At 39.3% G+C, this 26,349-nt stretch overlaps 1 protein-coding gene across 3 annotated transcripts in view; it reads right to left on the bottom strand.

Annotated features, from left to right (window-relative positions):
- LOC146458114 (zinc finger ZZ-type and EF-hand domain-containing protein 1-like) overlaps positions 1-26,349 on the bottom strand; it is a 72,202-nt gene that overhangs the window by 13,402 nt on the left and 32,451 nt on the right. For 2 of the 3 annotated variants that reach the window (XM_085091278.1, XM_085091277.1), the window contains 37 exons: positions 25,748-25,870; positions 24,791-24,892; positions 24,111-24,178; positions 23,649-23,730; positions 23,445-23,528; positions 22,537-22,648; positions 22,172-22,299; positions 21,975-22,078; positions 21,361-21,482; positions 19,879-19,958; positions 19,447-19,537; positions 19,120-19,196; positions 18,521-18,619; positions 17,746-17,843; positions 16,645-16,753; positions 16,246-16,301; positions 15,458-15,586; positions 14,364-14,430; positions 14,032-14,095; positions 13,282-13,442; positions 13,041-13,182; positions 11,687-11,738; positions 10,828-10,941; positions 10,003-10,046; positions 9,240-9,371; positions 8,348-8,449; positions 7,198-7,664; positions 6,406-6,488; positions 6,212-6,290; positions 5,289-5,422; positions 3,931-4,057; positions 2,946-2,999; positions 2,359-2,490; positions 1,887-1,998; positions 1,413-1,483; positions 808-921; positions 252-470 (listed from right to left, as the gene is read on the bottom strand). In XM_085091278.1, the coding sequence (XP_084947404.1) occupies positions 252-470; positions 808-921; positions 1,413-1,483; positions 1,887-1,998; positions 2,359-2,490; positions 2,946-2,999; positions 3,931-4,057; positions 5,289-5,422; positions 6,212-6,290; positions 6,406-6,488; positions 7,198-7,664; positions 8,348-8,449; positions 9,240-9,371; positions 10,003-10,046; positions 10,828-10,941; positions 11,687-11,738; positions 13,041-13,182; positions 13,282-13,442; positions 14,032-14,095; positions 14,364-14,430; positions 15,458-15,586; positions 16,246-16,301; positions 16,645-16,753; positions 17,746-17,843; positions 18,521-18,619; positions 19,120-19,196; positions 19,447-19,537; positions 19,879-19,958; positions 21,361-21,482; positions 21,975-22,078; positions 22,172-22,299; positions 22,537-22,648; positions 23,445-23,528; positions 23,649-23,730; positions 24,111-24,178; positions 24,791-24,892; positions 25,748-25,870 (4,134 nt within the window). The remainder of the gene's footprint in view (positions 1-251; positions 471-807; positions 922-1,412; positions 1,484-1,886; positions 1,999-2,358; positions 2,491-2,945; positions 3,000-3,930; positions 4,058-5,288; positions 5,423-6,211; positions 6,291-6,405; positions 6,489-7,197; positions 7,665-8,347; positions 8,450-9,239; positions 9,372-10,002; positions 10,047-10,827; positions 10,942-11,686; positions 11,739-13,040; positions 13,183-13,281; positions 13,443-14,031; positions 14,096-14,363; positions 14,431-15,457; positions 15,587-16,245; positions 16,302-16,644; positions 16,754-17,745; positions 17,844-18,520; positions 18,620-19,119; positions 19,197-19,446; positions 19,538-19,878; positions 19,959-21,360; positions 21,483-21,974; positions 22,079-22,171; positions 22,300-22,536; positions 22,649-23,444; positions 23,529-23,648; positions 23,731-24,110; positions 24,179-24,790; positions 24,893-25,747; positions 25,871-26,349) is intronic. The other variant, XM_085091279.1, reaches the window with a different exon arrangement.

Raw genomic sequence — 26,349 nt, 5'->3', positions numbered from 1 at the left:
TGTTAAGCTGTTCCTGCGACACTGAACGGATAGAACACACTTTCTACGTTCGAGTCACGAGTCACGAGTCACGAGTCATGCGGGAAGCAGGGATGGCATAGTGCTGAAAACACCCGCCTTCCACCAATGAGTCTCGTCACTTTTTCGAAGGTTTTTGTCCGGGTTCTCCGGTTTTCCTCCTTCCACAATAACCAATACTTCCAAATCCCAATTCGACCAAACAACGCACGAAGAGCCTTTTTTCTACAAACCTCAAAGCATGTCTTGGTGATATCATCAAGCCCTTCAAAGGGATCATGTCCGCCCTCATCCGGCTCCACTGTCGCACTAGGCTCTACAACGATGGCGGTAGCTGCGGCGCTTGACTCCTGAGCTGGTTTCGCAGCTGGTTTGTTGTCTTCTTTGTCTGTAGGTTTGGGGTCGGTCGTCGAAGATGGCTGGGCTGCTTTGTAGAGTTTGAGAGAGAGCACCTGTTTTAAATGAATAAAAACGCCATAAGTATTTCCGTTCAGGGAGTGAACACTTGTTTAGGTCGCAATCGCCTCTCCGCATGTGGACGAAGTCTTCTAGCAAAATTTTTGTAACTAAATTTAAAAACAAGTTTCAAGAGCCACATTTTATAACTTCATACAGAAGAATCAAAAGCTAGAAGCACCAGCATTCACTTGAACAATCGCCCTTCAGAATCGCTTCCACGACAACTATCTTTACCATTGATGATGAACTAAAGTACTGCTAACTACAAGCAGTTGCAAAAAGGTTAATACACGCTCACCGAGAGAGTCCCGAAGGGAATATCCCGCTTACCTCCAGATCCCGTAAAATCCACTGGCCGCTAAATGCAGTTCCCCGACAGGCGATACTGACTAGCAGTGAAACGATACCACTGGACAGCAGTTCAGAATTTAAACCTGGATTTGCCTGAAATAAAAACCAAAACAAAAGACCATGGATATCACCGGTGGAAACAAGGGGATGATATATAATAAGTTTACAACCAGCTTAAATGTCTTGCAGGTCTGAGGTTTCTCTACACCCCATCTTGTGGCTCGGTTAAGTCTGCGTTGCGACTTCGCCCAAGCTCTTGGCATTGCTCGTATCTTGTCATCTTATACCTTTGCCTTTATTTTGTCCGAGCCAGCCCGTATGGTGCTGGGGAGATAAGAAAGGCTCTGCCAATACTCTTGACCTACTCTACGTTAGTTGGGAGATTAGTGAAGCTTAACTTTGTTTTGCGCGTACTTGTTGTCTGTTTACGTTGTCTTAAGACTGTTATCGAGCTGCGTGCCACTCCAAACGATATTTAGGATATGGGGAAAAGTGACATCAAGTCGCGTTTAAATTAATTTTACTGGTTGGGATTATTGAAACTGGTGCAGCCCAATGAACCACTCGAGTGGATTGCACTGTACCTTGACGTTTCCCAGCAGACCCTTCAGCGCTAGATAAAGAACCCACATTCTCTCCACTGGAACTGTCTTATCTATTGAAAAGTAAAAATAAAATAAAACAAATAATGACAATAAAAATGAATCCTTGTTTTTCAATGTCAAAGTATCTATCACTACAATGACAATTGGGGTTATTAGAGACATTTAGAATCGCGTTTATGGCAGAAATGACGACGTGACCATGTTTATCCTACATTTGCCACTCGTTTTCAGTTTCTCAGTAAAATTGAGTAGTTTTGCGTTGACATCAAAGGTCAGAACTATTATGCACTATCTGTGTACTAAATTTTGTCAAGAAAATAAACGCGAATCTCACGTTTGCTGTTTGTCGTAAACGCGCTTCTAAATCTCTCTATTGTAAACAAATACAAACGTGAGCCACAAGGATGGTCCGTCAATGGGTGACACTGATAACTTATTCATGTTGACACTTACTCTCTTTGAGAAGTTTCAGAATTTTGACGACAATATCAAGTAGCACTGAAAATCTTGAAGTTTTGAATGCTTCGCTTAGAGATGAAGATTCTTCAAGTTGGTGCTCTTTGACCTGTCAATAAAAAATGAGCGTCACTAAGCAACACCACTGACCGAGAAATAACGACAATCGCACATTGTTACTGATTTCCAAACAATTTAATATGCCACTTCCGAGTTGCTGTGGACCTCATTATGATAGTGAGGCTAAGTGCAAAGCTTTTCATATAAAAATTAAATTTGTTTGCATATAAATGAAAACTTATTTTCAGAATAACCTTTGCACTTAGCCTCACTTTCATAATGAGGTTCAAGGCAACTCGGAAATGGCCTATTGATGTTAGTAACTGAATAGTACTGTCGCTCTACCTGCCTCGATAAGGGACTAGAGATAAACCGCGTTTCTGATATAACATGGCTGAAGGCTACCTACCGTTTTCTTTTTGCGAGACTTGACATCAATCACAGTGACCACTCCTTTATCAGGGTCATGTTTAAACACCACTGCTTTCCGTTTCTCTCCACTAGCGTCCTTCATTTCCGTGATAGAACCTGTCCGAACCACCTGGAAATAGTCACAATAGTATGATTAAGGGACCGTTTCAGCTATATTTGGTAACACTTTGAAAAGCCATAAGTCAAACTTATACCAAAGGAAACCAAACAACAACGGTCTAGTTTTGTTAAACGTTTTTAGGCTAGTGCACTGAAACTATTTTTTATGCCTTTCGCCACGGATGGCGAGGATGAAAATGGATTAGAACTCGAAGAAATTGGCGCCAACGTTTTCAAGTCCTTCCCTTGCGTCTTATCACTCGATGTCTTTCTCTTGCTATTCCAGGAGCACTTCCGTCTTCGTAAACGAGAAAAAGTTACTTGGGCAACGTCGAGCCGAACCCAACTCAGGTAAAGAGATAAAATGTATTTTCTTACATAACTATAGACTAGAAAGTAAACTGTAAAGAAATTCGTGTAATAGCTTGCTGCGGAAACATATCTAACAGCAGCAAGTGTACTTACGTCGGGAAATCGTGCAAAAACGAGGAGGCCAAACACTGCACTCAGGTCTACATTCTGCAAAAGGAAAAAGACAAGTAAGATTTTTTGCTTATGTGCTTCGACGTATAGAAGTATTCATTTGTTTGTGTATCACCTAACACAAATGATTTAGACAGAGTAAGTGGCTTCAAAGACGAGAAACATTTTGCCGGACTCGAGAGCAAGAATTCATTGATGTGTACCTAATACTGTTTGACAACTACTAGACAAAGAAAAAATCTCAAGTTTTAAGTACTGCGCGCTACCCACACCATAGAAATCGGTTATGCTGGCAAAAGAGAACTCAAACAACGGAGGTGATTTTCAAGACAAACTAACAGAAAAGGTAAAGTCGCATTCGAGCCTAAGTGGCCCAAACGGCCGGTGCTTAACCCGGTTTCTGTAAGCAAGTAGGAGTATTGCTACATCCCTGGATGGGATGATAGTCCATTACAGGGTTACCCCCCAGCAGTATGCCACTGGTACCCATTTGTACACCTGGTTCAAGAGAGACAACGTGGAGCAAAGTTTCCTGTCTAAGGAAACAACACAGCCATGAAGAGATCAACCTGGTCTCGAAGCACCGACTCTCCGATCTCCTGACCGTCCGATCGAAAGTCCGACGCACTAACCACTACATCACCGCGGCTCCACTCATCACAGAGTACCCAGCATTAAAAAGTATGGGTGAAGAGAGACTGTCTTGTCTAAGGCAACAACGAGACAATATATAGACCAGCCTCAAACCAGAGAACTTCGGAAGTCAAACGTGCTAGCAACTACACCATCCCGACTACACACCAGCACTTTCCTGTAAAATGCAAGAGTTATTCAAGACAGCACGGGTCTTGTAATTGCACAACTGACATTTTTTGAAAAGGTTTTCTTGCACTAAAAAGTAAGAATGATTGGCCGAAACTACCTTAAGAAACGTTAATGTACATTGTACAATTACTACTGACAATACCTCAGCTGGCTGAGACAGGCGCTCAAGACACACTCCCACGTGATCAGCTACACTGGGCTGCCACTGTGATGAGCTGGCCAGCTGCTGTAATGTGGATGCCATGCCTGAAGACGCCGTCAGATCGGATCTGTATTAAAAGAACAAAAAAAAAAAAAAACAACAACAACAACAACAAGAGTGAGAACCACCTTGTACAGTATAATAAACAGCACCATAGGAAACTACTGCTCAGTAGCTTTCATTTGAATGGTCACACGTAAGGATTTCATTCTGACTCGAAATTTAGAATCACCTTGTACAGCATAATAAACAGCACCACAGGAAAGTACTGCTCAGTAGCTTTCATTTGAATGGTCACAGTTTAGGATTTCATCCTGACTCGAAATTTAGAATCACCTTGTACAGCATAATAAACAGCACCACAGGAGAGTACTGCTCAGTAGCTTTCATTTGAATGGTCACAGTTTAGGATTTCATCCTGACTCGAAATTTAGAATCACCTTGTACAGCATAATAAACAGCACCACAGGAAAGTACTGCTCAGTAGCTTTCATTTGAATGGTCACAGTTTAGGATTTCATCCTGACTCGAAATTTAGAATCACCTTGTACAGCATAATAAACAGCACCACAGGAAAGTACTGCTCAGTACCTTTCACATGAATGGTCACAATTAAGGATTTCATCCACAGACTTATAAGATAGAACCACCTTGTACAACATAATAAACAGCACCACAACAAAGTACCGCTCAGTAGCTGTGACTTGAATGGTCACACTTTAGGATTTTATCCACAGACTCGAAATTTAGAACCAGCTTGTACAGCATAACAAACAGCACCACAGGAAAGTACTGCTCAGTAACTTTCATTTGAATGGTCATACGTAAGGATTTCATCCACAGAATTAAGGTAGATTCATACAGTATAATAAACAGCACCACAGGAAAGTACTGCTCAGTAGCTTTCATTTGAATGGTCACACTTTAGAATTTTATCCACAGACTCGAAATTTAGAATCAGTTTGTACAGCATAACAAACAGCACCGTAGGGAAGTGGTACTGTTTGGTGCAGTACTTTCAATATAATGACCACTCCTCAGGATATCATCCAGGCTGACGCACAATGTACGGCCACATTACAACCAAGTTGAGGTTGTGCTTCCGAGCAAGTCGACAGCAGTTTCTTTTCCTGACTGGATAAGAAAACTCCACAGAATTGCTCCGATTATTTAGGGTACAAGTTATGGTGCGTTTTTTTAGTTTTCATTTTTTTCAATTTGCTTTATTTTTCAATAAATAAATTAACTGATAGTTCTCCGTAAAACTAACAAGAGCCACTAATAGAGCGCTAACTAACCTGGCTAAGTATTCCGCTCCAAGTTGGAAGAGAAACTCCACAGTTGCTTTACCAGACGTTCTCCCTTCACTGCTCGTCTCACTCTCTGTTTTGACAGGCGATGTGTAGTACGGAGCAACACCACGATCAGAAAGCTGAAATCAAACCATGACATACATTCAGTTATTATAAACTGGTTCCTTGGATAATTGAATCCCAGAGTTTTGAAATCTTCAAATATCTTGAAATATTGAAATATTCAAATGACATCGCAAAGAGAATAAATTAACTGCTCCTTCAAACTGAGAAAGGGTTACAAGAACTTTATACGCACGTATCTGGTTTTAGATAAATGTAAATATATGAAACATATATTTACATTTATTTATTCATCCTTCACGGGTATATTACGAACTCACAATATGACTAGCTCCCAGTTGGCTTGATAGCTCAGTTGGTAGAGCACTGCACCGGCATCGCAGAGGTCATGGGTTCGAATCCCGCTCAAGCCTGAATTTTTTTTCAGGCTTTCTTTTCGCAACTGCTTAAGTTGCGTAGTAACTGCGAGGATCTTTCTTCTATTTGATCTTTCATCCGCAGTTCAAAATATATGTTTCATATATTTACATTTAGAGTTGATAAGGTAATTTGGCCACCGTAAAGAGACTTGGGTGTTGACGTTTTGAGCGTTACCTCTTCGCCAGAGTGAATCCGCTCTAAAGAAAGCTAACGTTCGAAACGTCAGCACTTGAATGTCTTCACGGTGGCGAAATGACCTTATCAACTCTGTTGATAAAACCAACCATTCGTTTCCACTCTTTCACCAACGCAGCACCACAGTTTCTTCAAAAACTGACCCCCTTATCTTTAAAACCTCCGACATACAGAAAAGGACACCGACACCGCTAAACAAACAAACAAACAAAGAAAACCACGACACTTACATCAGGGCTGGTGCACTGCAGAAATTTGCCAAGAATTCCAAGTGCAAGACTTTTTGTGCTGTCATCAGTATTCCCGTCCCTGTTGACAACAAACGAGGACAAGTTAGTTTGGAAATCGGATAAAATACTCTTCCTCGTGTTGATATATTACTTCAGTGAAATGAAGTGAACTTGACATGAACAAAAACTCGTACCTGATAATCTTAAACAGTGCAGGCAGGAATTTGTCCGCTATAAATTCTTCAATTCCGGAACAGTACGATGTCCAGTGGGAAAGCTGTAATAAACGAAATAATTAATCATGAATGTCAATGATTATTGATCAAGTAAGTAAACTTGGACAAGTTGACCTATTTTGTTCTCTTGCGATATGGTCAAACGTTCAAAATTTGACAACCTATCCAAGTCTACCGTGATTTCAAGTCACAACATTTGCAACAATTCTGGATCCCTCACCGCTGATGTTGGTTTACGTGAAGGAACACAAGTATAAACACTACATAAAACGATAAAACAACAAGACGTTACGTGCACGTAACACAAAGACTAGTTGGTTTCAAGTAGGTGTTTAGGTAGAGATACACTTGTAAGTAACCTGTTTAAAAAATAAGTTAAAACGTCGAATTTCTTGCAAAATAGAGTAGTTGGTCTTAAATCAGCTCTTACGTAATTATTATCGTGTATAAATAAAAAAATGCTTCTCATTCGTTCAATCATTTACACTGCAAGAAAGCAGGCAAATGGAAGCTGTTGAGTTTGTTGAGAAATTACCTCAAAATAGGTCAAGTGATAGTTGAACATTTTGGACGACATCGTCGGGCAGGTAGAAAGGGTTGATGGGCGGAGTGGGGAGGGGGAGAAGTTCCTCCAGAAGATCAAATGAATAAATGGTTAAATTTCCGAATGATAACTTTCTCTGAAAGAGCATACCCTGACTGTGAGTCAGAAACTTATTTGTTGTCTCCACTGTGTACTCTATGTCCTACCTTTGAATCTTGCGGTAGGATCGCTCCAACAAGACCAAGAAGTTTATCTAACGCTGCAGGGGAAAACACTTTTTCAGTGTCTTCAGGGTTCCGTTCTTCTTCTCCCTCTTGTTTGACAGCATCACCGACCTTTTCCTCAGCCGACGAATCTTTCATTTCATCTGTTGCCTGCTCTTCAGTCTTCACATCCACCTTGCTTGGTTCACCCACCTCTGTTGTTTGTGAGTCCATCTCAGAAGTGCTGGCTTCAGACGATGTTCCCTCACCAGCTACCGTTTCCTTAGTGTCTTTCGCTTCCTGTTCAGTTTCTTTTGAAACATCTTTATCTTGACCCGGTTCCGTTGCAGCCGATTCTGCTGTTTCGTTGCCCTCCTCTTCCCCCTTTCCCTCGGGGATTGTCTCAGGGGCAGAGCCAGCTGGGGTAACTGTCCCCGCTGAGGACTCACCACTATCGACACCACTGTCAACTATAAACAGATTCAAAAGTAAGATATTTCCATAACAGCAGTGTAGCATTGCTTCTTAAACAAGGTATGAACTGGTGATTTACACTGCTGAGGCGTCAATCAAGCTTACCAATGCATGTGACACGCTTCCCTTTATGAAAAGTGTTTGAAGTTTGTTGTCTTTCTGAGGTAATATTTTGGTTTCCTAAGATTTTAAGTCACCACTGTATTTATCTTACAAGTCATCCAGGCAACAACCTCTTCACCGGGAGATACCAACATTTGTATTTTGCACAAAACAAGCGTGCAAAGAAGGAGGTAAGACATCATTTTTTGTCATTTAAAAGATCTGTTTCACCTGACACTTGAAAATTGTTACCTTTACCGACCCTGCAATGGACATCACTCATTGACCGTTTTTATCCTAAAGGACGCATTATCCGTCTGGACGAACTTGGGCAAACATTTGTTGTTCGTCTGGTTATTTGTCTCTAGTAAAAAGACGGGCACAAGATGAATTATCCGTCTGGACGAACTATTTTCCGTTGGGCGTCGTTCAAGACGAACAACAGAAGACAGTTCGTCCAGACAAATAATGCGTCCTCTAGTATCAAAACGTCCATTAACATTACAGCAACCTCGTGGGGCAATGAAAGACCCTGAAAACCAGTGTGCAGCTAGAGCGCTCAACGGTCAGCGGTTACCTTTATCTGGTTTATCAGTGGCGTGGGTTAAACACTTGGTGACTAGATTAAGACACTCCATGTGCAGATGTCCAGCTGTTCGTAAGTAATCCACGTTGAACTCTTTTAAAACACAAGAAAGATGAATGATGAGTCACAAAAGTGGAATCTACATTGATTTTGTTCCCAATAAATAAAACCTTTTACTCTCAACGTATTAGTTTATTAGCAATTTTTTTTTTAAATTTTAATTTTCACCTTTTTCCTTTGTATTCAAAGGGTGTCTAGACTGAATTCAAGGCAGGGCAAATGCCCAACTCGTCGTAGAAAACATCTCGCTATGCCCATTGTTTCACCTCAGGTTAAAACATTTAAAAAGATATGGTGGGTTATTTTCAATAGCTGTTCAAAGACACCAATGACAAGAATACGTTGCCTGGCAACACCTCTAACGAAAAAGTCAGGATCAATTGAGAGAATGAACTGGAAGATTCATCGCTGGACTGTGAAATGTTAATAGATCCTTCTCCAAAATGGCGGCAACAGATTTGAATGAGTTAAAATTGAACTGAATGAAAAACTGATACCAGCACTGGAAAGAGCACCTATACTTTAGTAGCCTTGCACAGTTTCAGCATACTAGGTGTTATATCAGCTTGGGAAATGTAAGATGAAATTTGACAAACTTACAGGCGTTTGTATGACTGGGGGTATACGTCATAGCCCCAGTCATACAAACGTCTATAAATTTTTCATTTTTCAACTTACATTTTCTCAGCTGATATTACACCTGATATACTGAAACTTTGCAGGGTTACTGAAGTAAAGGTGCTTTTCTAGTGCTGGTATACGTTTTTTATTTTAACTTATTTGAATTTTCGGCCGCCATTTGGAGCATAAAGTAGATAGTTACCAGTCTTGTTAGGTTCGTTGACAGTGTTTGCCAGCGTGAGCGTCAAGGCAGCAAACTGGACCCAAGCGTGACGGTGAGTGTAAGCTTGTACACGTCTTGTTGGATCGTTTGACGTCGTGTCTACAAGTGGATCTTAAACACGTTAAAACAATTATGTTACATGAGGAAAATGATACAAGCTGATAAACACAGGGTAGACATTGTAAAATTTAACCCCCACCCTGTCCTTCCCAGGGTCATACTATGTGGCTGTAAAGACATTCATCACGTTAGACCACGGGTGATTAGTCTTTTATTTTGTCTGGGCATAACACTCCATGCAAGTGAAACGCGCGCGCGCGCGAAAATTGCTTCCCGTAAGAAGACGCGACGCGAGGAAAGAAGAGAAAAACACTACAGACAAAACCAGAGATTTATTTTTCTCTTCCCCCGCGCGTCGCGTCTCCTCGCGAGGTAATTTTCACGCGCGCTCGCGAATTTCGCTCGCTATAGGGGAATAACCGTAATCTACTCTTACAACAAGTTCAAAACACAAACAAGTTAGCGGGTGTAAAATTTGAACACATATTTGTCTTTTTTTTTTTCTACAGATCTTAGAATTACCGTATTTTGATGTAACGTTGTAAGCTAAGAGGTATTTTTTCTTCGAAAGAGCATCAGCCAAATAATTTTTTTCTTCTATCTTCTCGTTACTAGCATTCCATTAATGAACTGTACGTCTGAATAGAAACTGGAAAAGTGATCGCTTGGGATATGTCCTTACCAGTTTTTAAGGGAAATTTCGTCATTTTGTGGCTCGCGGAGTGTCTAGAAAAAAACAAGGATATTTAGAATTCTGCCTGGCGCCATGGGAAAAACTGCTAAAGTTACATGAAGCTAAACTGAACGAAAACGCCCGCGAAATGGCACTGAAATTTAAAATATTTAGAAATAAGCTATATTAAACAGTCAAAACAGCTCTAAAGATTGCAAAACTAATTTTAAACAACTCGAACTTCTCTAAATTTCTTTAAAAAATATGGACAGTTGACAGACGAGTGTGAAAAAGTTGACAGTTGACAGACAAGTATGTGTTTCCATTCGGGAGCAACACTCTTAACTCTTATGGATCCTCATTCTTGCTGGAGCCCGGAGACACAAGGGTATTTCCGTTTGCTTGCTTAAAGGGGAAATGTCATGGGTTTTTTTTCCTCTTTTCTTAAAAATGGTGAAATAAGACCTTCACTTAGCTGCAAAATAATTCTAGAATGACGAGAGGAGAGAGATCAACTCAATTCTTGAAAGGAACAACTCGTAACCTGTTCTAGCCCATTTTGGAAGCAAAAACGCGAGAACTAGGGAAACGTTAGCCTAACATTTTCAAGTTTCAATCCATTCCAGCCTACTCTGTCTCTGGCCAGAGGCACTAATCGACAGTTTTATTGCACTGGGATGGTAATTTATAACGAAACTAGACAATTATTTTTCTTTTTTGTTTCTGTTGACAGACAAACATTTTTGGGTTTTGAAATGACATCAAATCCGCTTGATACTCCCCCTTTAAGATAAAAACGAAACAATAATCCGTTCTATAGGGAATTAAACTGACCTATCTGGAAACTTGCCGCTTGTATGACATCCAAAGCACAGATCGAAGTCCTCGCACTCATTGCAGTGGAACCGTGTTCCAACTATAAAACTGCTACACTCGTCACATTTGAATCTGAAGAACAAATACATATTACACCATTAGATCTAATACTTGTATTGTCCATACAGAGCGGTTTTCAGTTGAGTGTCGAAAGTAATTGCGTTTTTGCTTTGGTTTTACATTACTACGCTCTGTGATTGGTTGATAAAACTCGCGCCACTTCCTCAACCAATAAGATGTAAAACCCAAACCAATCGTGCCTTGCTCGCATGTGTTTTCCCGCGCTTGGCCCCGGTTACATGTACTTGCTTTGAATTCTGATTGGTTCATTGCGCTGTTTGCAACTGTTGTGATTGGCCAGAGTAATTACTTTGGTTTTACGACACTCGATTGAAAACCATTCTATCCTATATAACGTAAATGATTAGAAAATGCCAAATTTCCATCGCTATTATGAGCGAAGGCATGCGAGCTAATTTGTCGCAAAAAGAGAGTGGTGTCCTAATATGCTGTTTGTAGATGATTTAAGATCTGGGTAAGGCAAAATAGAATTTCGATTATGGTTACTCAAAAACTGCTCTACACCTTTAAAACCACTGAACCGGTTATTTAAACGAAGTGTCACTTAGACCAAGTCTTAAGAAAATCAATCGATAATTGTAAGTAGATGAATGTTGCTCTAGTCACTGCTAAATGCCTTCTTGACACTTGGTTGCAATGACATCGGCTTAGACCCCATCTGAATACTGTTTTGAGGGAAAGAGGTCTCCTTTCGTATTTTGTTATCAGCATCAAAGTTGTTATGCTTTACACTCACCTCATGTCTATAACGTCGTGATTTTCTGTGTGACCTTCAGGCTTTACTCCAGCTGCCGAACATGAAAAACAAAGATTAGGGAAGCCAGCCAATTCTCTTGATGAAAATGGGGTTTCGTCGTTGAGATTGGAGCACATTTTCTCCCACACGAAATGTTCCATGAACACCAACACAGAGATACACCCACCCTTGGTTCAAGTGATTCTCCCAAAGAGAGAAACAAACCTAATAAACCTACGGCTTTTCTACAATAAAAAATAATCTAACCAGTATCTTTAAAAGTAAAAGTTTACTATTCAAATACTAATCCACAACAATGCTAAATTTAACTAATATACAGTTTATTTGTTTGCTTGTTTGTTTTACTTTTTTCCCTTGGAATAAAATGATTATGGTTTGTATGTTTATTTTTTTTTTGTTTGTAATCATTTTATTCCAAGGGAAATGAGTAAAACAAACAAACAAACAAACAAAAATAACGTTTATTAGTTAAATTAAGCATTGTTGTAGATTGGTATTTGAATAGTTAAGTTTTACTTTTAGACATACTGGTCAGATTATTTTTTATTGTAGAAAAGCCGTAGGGGAGGCTTTTTTATTATCTCACTATATTATAAATGCATCAATGAAAATTGTGCCCCAATTTTTACAAGTTGCAATCCACTTTCATCATGATCCGTACCCAAAGGCACTTTTATAATGTCAGAATACTACTAGCTGATTTTAATCATCCAACATAAATACCTATATAGGTCTGGTAACATGGCCCTTTGAGATTTCTCAGTAACTAGCTTTCCCTCAGCTTCCCTATACTGTCTCTTGAGTTTCAACTCGCTTTGTCTGAAGTACTAAGAAGACTGTTTCCCGTCAAAACATCTGATGACACACCCTAACATTTTTTAAAGGGAACCTCCATTCCGACAACAAATTGACGGTGAATTGTCAGAAATAGTGCCTAAATTCTAAATTTTACTTTAAATAGGAGAAATGACATTCAAGTGTGCTAAGAATCAGATATGATTATCGCCTGTTTTGGATTTTAAATTTCCCGGGCGCCGCCATTTTGGATTTTATGACGTCATATGGTTGCCGCTATTGTCAGTAAGCAGAAGTTCTTTTGTGTGACACAATAGAGCAACCGTTTTACGCCATGAAAGCCAAGATGGCAGCGCCCAGGAAATTTAAAATGAAAAATAGGCGATAATCAAATTCTGTTTTATCCAACACAAAAATATTATATCCGTGTTTTTTAACGAAATTTGAAATTAGATTGTATTTTCAACAATTTAACGTTAATTTATTTCAAGAGTGGAGGTTTCCATTAATGCCTCCAGGAAAAAAACAACATACTCACACATGTAACACGTATTGCACAAGTCAACATCAAGGCAGTTAAGGCATCGGTATCGCCTGCCCGATAGGGTGATATCACAGCCATCACATGTTATCTGAACATCAAGGATGTCTGAGAACCGGGCGACAAAAAGATGCATTCTCTGTACGGTAAAATGGAAAAATATTACATGAAGTACTCGGAGGATTACTAGTAATTAACGAATCATCGCCATCATCTCTCATTTGCTAATACCACTTACCCTTCGCTGCTGGTCTGTTTGTACTTCACCCTGCAGGCGAGAGAACCATCCTTCAAAGTCTTGTTTGGCCTCCTCCAGCCATTTGTTTCCCTCTTCATAGTGCTCCAGCTCCTGGTCTTCATTCATGTCTTTAACATCTTGCTTAGGATACACTACAGTTGCTGGTGTCAGAGCAAAGAAAACAAGTGTCAGTGAGCGTCAAGTGAAAATGCAGCTTGATATCCTTCATCAGGGTTTTTGGGTTTTTGTTAGAGCAAGGGACACAGGGACCATTACTCGCCTGTTATATGCCCCATCTCGGCTATTTTTACACTGCATACAAAAGGGAGAGAACAAATCTGCCGTGTGGTCCCTGTCTACTTCAATTTGGTCCCCTTCTAACCAAATACTTCACTAAAACGCTTTGGGACCATCCAGTACCAGGAAGAGAACCATTTCTTTTGCAATCTCAGGGGCCCTTAACGGGCAACTTGTGATTCAGTTTTTGATGCGATGTTCAGTGCAATTTGAAATCATGTGTGTTAAATATCCGCAATTCTTCATGATTTTAACACTTTAACATGCTATGCATTTGCGATAGAAGAGCACCAAATCCGAGAATTAGTCAAAGTTAAGGGGGAGTTACACCTGAACGCCACTTGACATGGCTTTAATGGAAATATCTCGTATCATCATCATATCTTGAATCTGTTTTGTGGGGTACTTTGTGAATTTTTGGGGATATTTGGGAGGAGTAGTTTTAGTACTAACCTTTAGCGGTTTCTAGGAGGAACTCAGGTAAATGAACGTCGAGGACAAAAGTGTGATCATAGCCCTGCCAACAGAAAACATGTGGAGAAAGAGTACCACAATAAATTCTCTTTGACCCTTTAAAGTCCAATATCAAAGAGCGTATTCTCCCTACTGTCTTCTATACATTTGTTATGGTAGTAGTTAAGAGAACGTGTTTATGTTTATGAAATAATTATTTCCAAAACGTTCAGAAATGACGATACATAACAGAAGGCAGGACAAGACCTAGAATCATTGACGAACAACAACAACAAACTAAACAGACTTGATAAAACAGGAATGTGCCAAACCTTCCACTCAGTATCCAGAAGATGGAGGACAAATGCTCGAAGGCACTCAAATGCGGCAGAACTTGGCCTAAAATGCATAACAAGAGAAAAGAAATAACACAAGACCAAAACAAAGAGACGCATTCAGAAGGTTCTATTTAGTTTTGTAGTATCGCAATGTGCGCAGAGAACAGTATGGAATTTTGTTCTCAGTAAATACCGTGACCACTCGGCTTATATTCGCCCATAGGACTTTTGTAACGTATATCGATCGGAAAGGCTTGTTTGGGGGAAGGGGAGTAGGAGGGGGAATATTATTTGTGGAATTTTGAGTTCCATGGGCGTATATGCAGAGGGTTTAGTGCGGTCTCTCATCTCCTTACTAGGCCTGACGCTCAATAGGATTTTCATGGGTTAAATTTAAAACTGTAACATACACTGCATAGTTAGTTCCGTCATGCATCATTCATATTATCAGCCGAATGTTTCCTTCTAAACCCAAGACACAATAAGCGATCTTGTAAGTTCATAACGATTTTCGCCAGCGATGTTTGATCGCCGTGAAAATTGCAAATATCTGGCCGATTAAACTCACCGCCGATTCCGCGAAAATCGGCGGTAAATCGCCTAGAGTGCTCACCCCAGAAAACATTAGCGACGATCGCTCGCAATCAATTTCGCCGTGAAGCGACAAGCGTACAAAATCACTTGGTGTGACGCTGGCTTAAGATTTTGAACGTATTATCCTTAGATGCTGTTATTTTTGGAGGGCCTTATATTGGAATTTTACGCTATAAAAGAACAGAAAAAGTTCCAATTCCTTCTCCTCCAATGGAGGGGGCGTGGTCCAGCGGTTTAGGGCGACGGAATTGAAATCCGGAAGTCCCGAGTTCAAGCCTGGGCCGTCCTGGGCCACGCCCGTAAATAGCCAGCTGGTTTGCCTCCTGCCAGTTGGGATTTTTAACCAGTTATGTTTAATTCGATTATGATTTGTTTTCCGTTATTTCTGAGTGGAATGCCTGTAAACTAGCTTTGGGTGGCTAAGCGCATTGCACTATAAAAATACGTTTTTTTACGGGATACTGGTTTTGGCGGCGCCCAGGCGTTCACAATACCTTTGTGTTGAAGCTTGTGAATGATAAGACTTGACTCCCTCTAAACATCTTCTGACCAGTGCATAATAAGCACGGCGCACCTTATTCTCCAGGCTCAACCCACATCCATCAAGATTGTCTGCGTAATGACTGTAACACAATGTAGACATGCCAACTCTGTCAGCAGAGAGTTTTAACGAGTTACATCACTATAATTAAAGCTGAGTATTACTAGTCTCTTGTTCAATAAATCCGTGACCGTATCAATATTCCCAAATCTAACGACATTGTGGTTTTAGTTTATGCCTGTACCTTTTCTATAACATGTTTTGTAACTATACAATCATTATATCGTCCTTCCTTGTAATTAGTTCGTATCGTAAATTTTGCCTCTTGTCACCCTGTTTTTGTCATATCCTAAGTTAGGGGCAGCCTGGACCTTATAAGCCCCGGCTTCAAATTCAGGCTTCCCTGTCACCAAACCTATCTTGTATGTGTAGTGTGCAATATTTAGTTATGTGTGACGAAACAAATATATTTAAAAAATGTGTATTACTGAGCTCTTTTTCTGCGTTAATAAAATACTCCCTTGGACTTCCCTAAGATTTGATGAAATTTCGTACAGATAGCTAAGAACACAAGAATGAAATTCAGTAGTTATCTAACAAATAATACTTGTTAAGTATGTGATTGAGACAAGAATAAATGCAAACTGTGATGATATTCAACTTCGAGATCATACTAAAACGAGGAAATTCAATTGTGTTCCTAAGTATGTTGCAATATTGTGAGAAATACCACGACTTTACCTTGGGAAGTATCTTTGAGATGCCAGGAACTGTTGTAAGAAAAGAACAGCTGGGGCCTGAAAGGCAAACAAGTTAAACCTGAGAATGATTTATTGTTCAGTGAGTCACACAGGTATACTCGGAAAAAGGAAATCCGAGTGCTCCAATCAGGAGTCGAACCTAAGACCTTCCGATTACTAGTTTACTAGATTACTGAGCTACAGGAGACTCGTGGGAGCTAAGGCCATTAAACTAGGTTCATTAACCATTCACTGTTTGTCAAGTATACAGCAATTGTACTACGTGAGAAAGCTGTTCTCTTTCAAATTGCGTTTATCCCCTTTTACACTTAGGTAAAAGAGTATTCTCAGAGGAATGCCACTGTATTCAAATACAGGCTACATTAATAGAACACATTACCTGGACGAGGTCTGTCTCAGAAGAAATTCGAAGAAATTCAGCAGCAAAAAGGTAAATGTCGGACACAGTATTCGCATGTTTTACTCGCTGCTGAAGGAGGGCCTGAATTCTTTATAAAACAGAACAAAAGTCAATCAATCAATCAATCAATCAATCAATCAATCAATCAAGCAAGCAAGCAAGCAAGCAAGCAAGCAAGCAAGCAAGCAAGCAAGCAAGCAAGCAAGCAAGCAAGCAAGCAAGCAAGCAAGCAAGCAAGCAAGCAAGCAAGCAAGCAAGCAAGCAAGCAAGCAAGCAAGCAAGCAAGCAAGCAAGCAAGCAAGCAAGCAAGCAAGCAAGCAAGCAAGCAAGCAAGCAAGCAAGCAAGCAAGCAAGCAAGCAAGCAAGCAAGCAAGCAAGCAAGCAAGCAAGCAAGCAAGCAAGCAAGCAAGCAAGCAAGCAAGCAAGCAAGCAAGCAAGCAAGCAAGCAAGCAAGCAAGCAAGCAAGCAAGCAAGCAAGCAAGCAAGCAAGCAACCAAATCAATAAATACAGAAAACGTAACAGAGTTAGGATCAGCTAGGGGTAAATCAATAAATAACGTTAACTCCACTTTGGGGGTCAAGAGAAGGGTGGCGAAACAACATCTAAATGATCGTAAGATAACGTTAGTTTCACCTTCTCCTGCCATGGCCATATAGTGGAAAATCAAAAGCGAAAGTCACTGTTTCAAGCCCCTTTTGAATAATGACATCTTGAGTAACAGACCTTCATATTTCTGATAACTGGAATAATGAAAAAGAATTGGATTTCTTTTCTTTTCTTTCTTTTTTCCGCCAGCAGAGCAAAGCAAAGCAAAGCAAGCTATCCGTATCAGAAGGGCACAAACAATAGCAATCTTTTCAAACTTTTTACCATATACATATTTTGAATGGGCTTTGATTGTTTAATTGATTTTTATAACTGAGTGTTTTTTGCAATATGATCTCTTTGGTTTATTCTTCACCACAGTCATTAGGAAGGTCTTTCAACTGAGCCTTTATTCGTATTTGCTGTACATTCTAACCATTAACTGTCAACATGGTAACGGCACCAAACGTACTTTAAGTTAAACAAACTTTTACCTTTCAAGGGAATAAGAATCATTTGTTACAAAGTCAAGGATCAGTTTAAATGCAGGGTGCTTGTCGATTGTCCGGATTTCCTCGAGAGACAATGTTCTCTGCCAAAACATAAGAATCAAATTAGAAACATCGGAAAATATAGATTACCTGAAAAAGAGAAATAAGAAAAAGGACGGTGGTAATAAATCATTGATATTTGACCGGCTAAAGAAACAAAACCAGGCAAATATCCCAGCGTGTTATTACTAATAAACCCCAACTATCTAGTTTGTGCTGATTTTGGTTTTGAGATTGAGAAACTAGTTCCACTATATAGAACGGTACAAGATCAGAGAATTTTACCAAGGTACTTAGTGTATTTGAGTGTGCTTTTTTTCTTGTTTTCATCTTTTCCCTTTCCTTTTGTTTTTCCTTTTCACTTTTTTAATCTAATCTAATCTAATATATCAGAAAAATTTATATATTACGATGGATAGTCCTGCCGATGACAGACTTATTAGATTACCTTTTAACATTAGAATTATCCAAGGTAGTCCGTTACATAAGCCTTATTGGCTTCCTCGGGCTACCTTGCCTTGTTAATGTTTAATTTGTTAATGTTGTATTTGTGTGTGAGAGGCAATCAATAAACTGAAACTGACTGACTGACAAGGTTAAATAATAGACTATTAGACTACCAACTGACCGACAAAGTACATTAGTTGTAAACGTGTCACGTGTTCAAACTTTCGTGCGCATGATCTGTTAAACCATTGAATAAGGAGTATTTATTGACCTGTCTGGATCCTGGCAGCATGCTCCCACTGTGCTCAGAAGATGACCTCTGCCAGGACGATTTTCTGTTTAGCCACTTGGAACGCCTGTTTTCTCTTCCCTAAGGCCATGCAAACAAACCATGGAGTGAATCATGATTTATTATACCCTCAAAGTAAAATGGAAACGTAAACATGCAATACATGCTTTGGTATTTTGCGTCATTCTGGACGATTGGGTTTCTTGATCTTCACTGGTAGATTCATACTGGAGTTTTCACTCGGCCTGGCGCACTTAGTATATTCTAAGTTCGTGTTTCCGTCTAGATCTCTCCCTGGACGACCACTTTACTAAATTGTTTTCGGCTTCCTCATCAAACATCTCAAATGGACACTACTTTCTGGTGTTACTGTGTTGGTGTACACTCTTTCGACGAGGATAACCACTTCATGGTCTAACTTGTCCGCCAAATTGTTACGTGACAATGGAAACAATGATATTGGAGACCAGTACGATTTAAGATGTACGAAACATGTGTTGGAAAGAAAGCCTTTAGAACTGAAAACCATTCTTGCTTTTGGTCCTATGTTTAACTTCTCAACACGTTACAAGATAGCTAACCTCGGAGCTCTTGTCTGCAATTCTCTGCAGTCCAGCAAACTTGAGAAGAAAATGTGCCTTTTCCTTGCAGGCAATCACTGAAACGAAACGAAAAATTTAAGTAAAACTATAAATCGAGATAAGGGCAGTGACAGTATTAAACAGTATTTTGCTATCTTATCACGCCGTGCGAGTTGATTGTAAATTTTGAGTATGAGGATAATACAGTACCACAGTCTCTTTCAAGTCTCGATCCTCGACTCCATCCTCAATACTCGCGAGTATCGAGTATTGAGGATCTGTACCTTCTCTGAAACTCACTGAAATTCCTTTGTAGCCCAGACTTACCAGGTGTATCCGGATTAGTTTTCGGTGACTGACTTGTATCCTGGTTAGATTCTTCCTCAGCTTGAAGAATCAGACGCTGGCGACGATCAACCTTGAGAGGTAACACAAAGACAAACATAAATTACCTACTTGCAGTTTACGTTATTTAACGTGGTCAGTTGAAAACAAAAATAGAAGTAAATAAAATAAGCGTCTGAGATACATCGACTAATGCTGATGTTCATCCTTTGTCTTCGAAGCTCAAGGGAACATATATGGACTGGTGTGTACACTGATGGTTAACTAAACTGATCCTTGTAAGAAATGACCGCTGGCAAACATTGCGAAGACAATTTGCTGCAAACATCTCTCGTATGTGTGTTATAAAGAATGAAACAGAACTCGAAAAAAGCAAAGAGAGCTGACATTTGCTGTACAAGCAAACATACTTACCAATCCACGCCTTAGCGATTCAGCTGTTAAATAGGCTTCTTGGATGCCTTCTGGAAGAGCTTCGGGTGGAGTGTTGTGGGCTGAATCATGTAAAACAACGAACAGAGAATATTTAACAATTATTTCATGAGCGCGCGTTGGATATGAGATGGTAAATAGCCAACGAGGCGCGGAGCGCCGAGTTGGCTATAACTAATCTCATATCCAACAAGCGCGAATGGAATAATTGTTTTATTAAATTCTCCGCGTTTGGACATTGCTGTTGAAGTTTATTGAATTTTTATATTTTAAGAAAAAAATTTCTTTCAAATTTAAACGACCGGAGGCAACCTCCGACCAAAGCGCGCCAAAGCTAATGATCACATGACACGCGCAGCTCTTTGCAAACGGAGTTGAATGAAAAATCGAAAGCGAAGAAAATCGGACACAGTCGGACATCTAAAATTCAAGAAACGTTTTATAAATGTACCAATTATAACCTTTCTGAGACAAGCATTCAAGTGCTTTTGAAGTTCCAGCTCATCGAGAAGCGTAATAGTTGTGCACATTTGAGCAAATGTTCTGCTGTGAAGCGAAGGAAGAGATCAGGGCAAGGACGGCTTTTTTCATGCTGAACTGAATTCCTCGCGGACGATTTAAAACACTTCAGGCAAGTCCAAGTGTACGAGGTACAACCTCACTGAGACAAGCATTCATTGCAAGTTTTTAAACTTCAAGCTTATTTGAGAAGCGTAAGAGCTGTGCACATTAGTGCAAATGTTTTGCTGAGTGGTGCCGAGCGACGGAAACGGCTTCCGCTCGTACGGATTTCATAGATGAACCATCTAAAGTCCTCGTAAATTCGTAAAAACATAAAGGCAGGCATGAAGCTCTTCCTGAGAAATTTCTTCGATTGGCTTTAACCTCTTACCGCCAGGATTTGCAAGCCATCCTGAAATTTTTGAAGGTAACCGGTTGTTATTGTTGTTGTTATGTGATCTAAAAATCGTAAAATCTTGCAATTTTGAAGATTTTAAAGGAAACTTCAGAGATACGTACCATTAAATAGTGTCATACCGAACTTTGTGGCTTTTATTGTTGTTATATTGAGATGGCATTGTTTGGAATTTCTTTCTTTTCCTTTTTTTTTCTACATTTTTCCGAAGAAACTTTTGCTTCCCGCCGAAAAAAATTTAGCTTAGCGACACCTGGGGCTTTCGTTTTCCATATAAGGTCAAACTACGGTATATGAGCTGATAATCGAGATTTAGTGAACCAATCAGAACGCTAGAAATGCAATATCCGAGGCTGAGAATTTAATAATATATATTAAATAGAATACACATCACAAGAATAATGCAATGGAGGAAACAGTCTCAAACAAAGCGATTTTTTGTTTCTGGCACTGAATAGGTGAGTAGGTCTATTTTTAATTACTTATCCAGTTGGACAAAAAGGTGCAGGAAGGAGGGAAGAATTATTAAAGAATAGTTTCCTTCTTACCAAACAATACTATTTGGTCCCTTAACTCCTGAGAGTGCCAAACAAGTGCAGCAAAAACAGAGTTCACAGCCTGGTCCACCAGAGGACCTCCGATCAATGGTCCAGGAGCCTTCTCACGGCATCTGTCAAGACATAAATTAAAATATAATGTATTCGCCGGACATAATTTAAAAAAAAGTAATCGGTAAAAACTAAGTAATCGGAAGGTTTTAGGTTCGACTCCTGATAGGAGCACTCGGATTTTTTTTCCGAGTATGCCTGTGTCACTTACTGAATAATACATCATTCTTATTTATTCACCAGGCTTAAAATATTCCATCACATTTGTTCCATTGCGCATATGCCACACATGATATTCCAATCCTAGCAGTATGCAGGATGTTTGTCTAATGGCCTTAGCTCCCACGTGCCTCCTGTAGCTCAGTGGTAGAGCATCCGAACTAGTTATCGGAAGGTCTTAGGTTCGACTCCTAATAGGAGCACTCGGATTTTTTTCCGACTATGCCTGTGTCACTCACTGAATAATACATCATTCTCATATAATATACTACTTTACTACATATGTGTCGATCTCTCCACACTTGCTACGACATCGTATTTAAAAGTTTACTTACCTCTTTATAAGCTGTTCTATAGTTCCTTGAGATTCCTCCGAGCCACTGCTTATTGTGTGCAGATAAGAATTGACGGAATTCTCCACTGGGTAACTTGTTGTGGCCTGTAGGACAAATTAAAACATCTTACCACGCATCGTACATATCTGCATTACAAAAAAAAGAAAAAGAGAAAAAAGACTGCAAAAATTACTCACATGATGCCCAGAAAGAGATCTCTGAAGTTTTCCAGTCATGTATCCTCCGCGAAACAGAGTCGTCCAGATTTCACTATGTAGTAACTTGGTTTCTTCTTCACTGTCACCATTTGATAATGTCGGGGAAGCTAAAATTGAAAAGGGTAATAACTGTATTAATGTGAGGATACAACGGTAGTTGACTGATCTAGACAAGTATCAGAACATTAGCCATGCATTCTTATGGAAGCCAAGAAAATGGGACATTTTTCAGGAAATGTATTAGATGTAATTGAAGTTTGAAGTTTGACTTGACCGATTCATCAATCGATGATTGATTGACTGAAAAGAGTGCAACTTTACGAGCATGTTTTCGCTTTATATACCTTTTCTGCTGTCCAAGGAAGCACTGCACAGCTGTCCAAACAGCCGAGCCATCCCCAGCTGAAGATCAAAAATCCAAGATAAAGCCACATCTGGGGAGCCTTTAGCAGTCACCTGTTCAGATAATGAGGCAAATAGGTAAATATTACACAGTGAAACTAAACTGTGTCTAATTGTGTCTGTGTCTAGTAAAGGTGGGTAAATACGGTTATCTTATTAACTGTAATAATGAAAGGTGGCAATTAATTTCTGGGCACGAATAAAGATTGTTGTTGTTGTTTAAGCTCCATCCTCAAAATAAGAAAGATATAAAACAGTGATGTTCAGCATCAAGAGCATAGGTCAAAGTCAAGATCTGAGCTCACAACGGAGACTGAAGATTTTTTATTTTTATTTTTTTACTTTTGCTGAACATTACATCTCGTCAACCTCCCTTAACATTCCCCAGGTTTAACCCATCTTACTATCTTACTTTCTTTTGCTTCATCATTAACCCTTTCGCACTGATTTACCTGGGTAAATAGATGTAGTTATGCTAAGACCTACACCTCATCTTTTTTAGTTTTTTTTTTTTTCAATATAGCACTAAATACAACTTGATATACAGAGGACTTATATGGTACTTTGTTTAGCTAGCTAATTGTTGACGTAAACGCAGAGATTGACCAGTGGAGCCGCCAACAAAAGTATCAGAGAACTCGCCACCTCGCAAGCCATTATCTTGTAGTTCTGCCGGTCGTTGGTGCTGTTCAGTTGCAAAGACGTTGCCGCCTGTCTAGCTGGCGCGGTATTTTCGGGCGGTTTAGACGTCCGAGCAATTTTCTACTAAAGTACTTAAACGTTGCGAAACCAACAAACTGCTAAAGAAGGGTTACCAACTTATGCCTAAGATTGTAATGATTTTACTTACAGTGAATTTATATCCCCACTCATTGTTGCTGCCATCTGAATGAAAGTTGAAAAGCAGGCGATTTCCGGCCTGGAAGTTAACGCTCTGCACAAAGACAGAAAGCAAAAGTTAATGACATTGAGTTGGAGTCACTGTAATACAGACCGCCAGAACATCTTCAGTAACATTGCTCTGGTAAGAAGTAAAGTGAAGTACTCTGTATACCTTTGGCCACTTGTCAGTATCAACTTTTTGGTCGAATCTCTTCTTGTTTCCATTGGAATCTGTAAATTCCAGGTAGTCATATCTACAAGAAAGCAATCATAGAAATGTATTTAATATTCTTAGTTAGGGTTAAGAAACTAAGGTGTTTTTAAATGCAAGACAAACGTGTGAAACATGTTCATGGATGCTTGTAATATGGATACACGGAATACTTTCATGACGACTTTAATGACTTTTTAATAACGTATATAACGTTGAAATTATCTTTCATCATTCTGAATAGATTAAGGATTATTTTGACTGACTTTTATTTCAGTCTGAAGGTAATCAAGTTCAATATTGTTGAAAACAAATGACCAAAACCAGCTTGTGAAAAGTCAGCAACAACCCCTCAATTGCCCCTTTTGAGCATGTTACCAATATCCACAAAATACTAATAACAAACTGTAAGGTAAATCAAACCTCCTTTCTGTTTCACAGCGAGGATCAAACTCAACAGTAAACTCAGAACAACCAGGGCAACTAAAAACCTAAAACATAAAAAAACTAGTTCAGTTCATTGACTAATCCACAGTAGGTAACCAAAGACGTACTTGCGAAGTTAAGGGGAAACTGATAATTTGGGTTCCACAAAGCTACAAACCCTTCTACACTTCTGTAACTCGCAGATTGACTGTGGAAATGAGTGTGGCTGATTCAGAAGAATTTGGTGAGCAGTAAGTGGTTGTTTTTATGTTTAGACCCAATTTTTTATACTCGACAACAACAACAAACGCAACAACGATTAAAGGAGCAATAACTGTAAGTTATTAACAAACCACATATATTTTCAGTAACTGGCCAATCCAAAGTCAAACATTGTTGCCAGAAGCAAGGGGTCCCACATGCATGACTGCAAACACTCTTTCATAGAAGGGCATACCGATCACTTTTCTGTTTCATTAGCAGTAAGTTTTATTAGCGAAATACATTTAAAAACAATTCCAAACAAAGTTACGAAAACGCCACTACAGTGAAAGGAACGCAAGTACAAAACGAAAATAAGCTGTGGGCAAAAACACTGCACGGAGGTCATTACACTAGCCACGGTCAAATAAATTGAATAATTGCTTTTTCGGAAATCAACTCAAAACCGGTCTTACCATTTTGATGTCTTGGTTGTTCTCATAGTTGTGCAAAGATTCAACTTCCCAAGTTCTGAGTACAGTTTGTCCCTGGGTCTTGTTCCACTCTTCAGAATCAATCTAACAACCAACAAAACATAAGCATCAATGCTAGCTTTCATTACCAAAAGTAAATATCATTAAAACTACAACAACGTTCCCAATTTTAAATATCAATCAATCAATCAATCAATCAATCAATCAATCAATCAATCAATCAATCAATCAATCAATCAATCAATCAATCAATCAATCAATCAATCAATCAATCAATCAATCAATCAACCAACCAATCAATCAATCAATCAATCAATCAATCAATCAATCAACCAATCAATCAATTATTTACCCACGTTACATCTCATCTCGTTCAAAATATGTACGTACTAAAAATTATAAACAGAAACAAAAACAGACGATGCCACAGGAGAGTACTGCTCAAAAGCTTCTTATTGAAAGGTTTTCAGTATTTTGCCCACAAATTTCAAGTTGAAATCACGCTACGTGGGGTATGGTTTGACCCTGGAAGGGGTTGAGGTGCAGAAGATGGCAATAGAAATGGAAACAAAGCTGCCTTCTTTAACAAGTAATGATCTGCACGTTATGGCTGATTTCATTTCCTTATTTAACTTGTTTTGCTAAGTTTGCAGTGGAAGTACACCAATTTATTTACAGTCATTTTCAAGTATAACCCATAACGTTTCACACAGGAAGACACATGGAAACTGGGTCACATAAGAGACGTTTCCTGCACAACAATGAAGCAGCAGTTACTATTGTCTGGAGGTAAATGCAATACTGTATGTATGAGAAATACTCAGATCTTGAAACTTGAATACTCAGAACAGATCAGATAACACAACAGGACAGTTGTCTAGGACATAACATGAAGTTTGCTTGTTTTGTAGCAACTATGTTAAAAATATATCTTCTTACCTTAAAGAACAACTCTGGATATTTAATGGAAAACTTCTTCAACTCAAGAGAGACAGGCTGTAGACTTCTCAATATCGGCATGCAAATGGAATCCACGTTTGTAAACAAGTTCAGAAACAGAACCTGGGGTGATAAAAAGAAAGGTGCATGTTTTGTGTGGAACTCGGTCATATCATAGGTAGAATGTAGTCAGTTTGCTAAAATCAAATATCTCAGCTTGTGATGATGGAACTCAAACCTGTTATCTTCGTCACAACAGTTGGATGCTCTAACTACTCAACTACAAATATACATATTATCAGGGGCGTTGATTCTTGCTTACAAATGATTCTTGTTCTCAGTGCCTTCGTAATTTCACCAGGGTCTTGCAAGGTTTTATTCACCTACAAATGTAACACCTGACTGTGCGTCTGAATGATAGACAGACTGAATACAGCTATTTCAATTAACGTTGTCGGATCAAAGTAAAAAGCTATAAGACAAGACCTCAAGATTCTGTGGATTTTTTTTTATGAATAAGTTCATCAAAATCAGCTATGCCTCGTCCGTCTAGTGAAGATATACGATGGCGAGCCATTTGGACGAAAGAAATGTTACGACAT

This window comes from Pavona decussata, unplaced genomic scaffold (genome assembly GCF_977016875.1).
Source record: "Pavona decussata unplaced genomic scaffold, jaPavDecu1.1 SCAFFOLD_234, whole genome shotgun sequence".
Classification (NCBI taxonomy): domain Eukaryota; kingdom Metazoa; phylum Cnidaria; class Anthozoa; order Scleractinia; family Agariciidae; genus Pavona; species Pavona decussata.
Note: the sequence above shows the minus strand (reverse complement) of the source record. Positions and strands in the feature narration are given on the sequence as shown.